The following is a 1,286-nucleotide window of genomic DNA, read 5'->3' as shown; positions in this document are numbered from 1 at the left end:
ACGGTGACATCATGTTGAGTTATACAAGAAGAGTTTTTTGTTGTTGATGTAAGTGGGACCAAGAGGAATATATATTGTCCAAACTTTACAAGTTCTATATATCTCAAACTGCAGATTTGTATGATGATGAAACAGACCTGAGCTTTGCAGCTTCTTCTGCAACCCATGTCCCTGGTCCCTCCTGGGTCTCTATTGACTTCATCAAGTTCTCCTAAACTCTCCTGACTGGAATCCTCGGAAAACATCCCAAGCGTCCACAATGTTGAAGAGTATCAACCAAAAATACAATAATTCAGTCTCAGTGTTCAACAGACCAACATATGAAATATGATAAAGTAGTATTGATCATCTGATTCAGTTACTATGAGTCCAGTATGTTAGATAATGATCAAACACTAACAGGTAGTCAAGTCTTTGAGTTCTTTCTTCATCTGATCAAACTTGACAACGACCTCCTGACAGCGAACAGCTGACTGGATGATGGAGTTTCTTAACTTTTTATCCTCTTCAGGGGTCGCTGTGACTCTGAAGATTGTCACAAGGAGCAATATCAAGCACCGAATAATTCCCATCAGTGTTGCAGTGACAAACACAACTTCTTCACTCCTTTCTGCCAGTTCAGAAACTCGTGTCAGAATCCTCTGTAACCCCTCCATGTCTCTCAGAGTGATTCCAGCCTGATCTCCAGCTGATCTTTCCTCCAACTTCTCGCACGTCCTCTTTATTTCTTCCAGGTCCTTCTTCAGCGGTTCAACGATCTCCATGAACTCTTTCCCCAGTTCTTCTACTTTCTTTGCACTTCCAGTCTCTTTCATTCTTTTTGTTACATTTACAGCAAAAACCACACCTTTTCCTGCTGCTGCAGCTCCTCCTGCTACTGCTGCTAACGGTACTACTGCTAAACTAACCCCCCCAGTAAACATAGCTGCAAGGAACGAGAGTCCTATTCCTCCTGCTCCAGTAACAGCTCCTCCTGCTGCTGCTACTAACAGTACAACTGCTAAACTAACCCCCCCAGTGAACAGAGCTGCAAGGACCGAGAGTCCTATTCCTACTCCTCCAGTAACAGCTCCTACTGTTCTGACTCTATCTGTTATCTCCTGCATCTTTCTGACTCCATCAGAGATCTCCCTAAACTCTCTAACTATCTCTCTCATCTTCTGTTCTCTGCTGCCAAACTCTCTGATGAATGAAGCTGCATGATTTTTAAGTGTGTTCATTAATTCAGAGAAATCAGGAGGGAAGTCTCTGCTCCGTCTTCTTCTAGGTCTTGAAGCCATCTCCAT

General features: G+C 43.2%; 1 protein-coding gene across 1 annotated transcript in view; it reads right to left on the bottom strand.

Moving 5' to 3' along the window:
- Positions 1-275: 275 nt before the first annotated feature.
- The window catches only part of LOC120544724, a 9,827-nt gene continuing 8,816 nt past the window's right edge, over positions 276-1,286 (bottom strand). The window contains exon 2 of the mRNA XM_039778677.1: positions 276-1,286. This exon is cut by the window's right edge and continues 69 nt beyond it. Coding sequence (XP_039634611.1) covers positions 396-1,286 — 891 coding nt within the window. The 3' untranslated portion in view covers positions 276-395.

Source organism: Perca fluviatilis, chromosome 16 (assembly GCF_010015445.1).
Source record: "Perca fluviatilis chromosome 16, GENO_Pfluv_1.0, whole genome shotgun sequence".
Lineage (NCBI taxonomy): Eukaryota > Metazoa > Chordata > Actinopteri > Perciformes > Percidae > Perca > Perca fluviatilis.
Note: the sequence above shows the minus strand (reverse complement) of the source record. Positions and strands in the feature narration are given on the sequence as shown.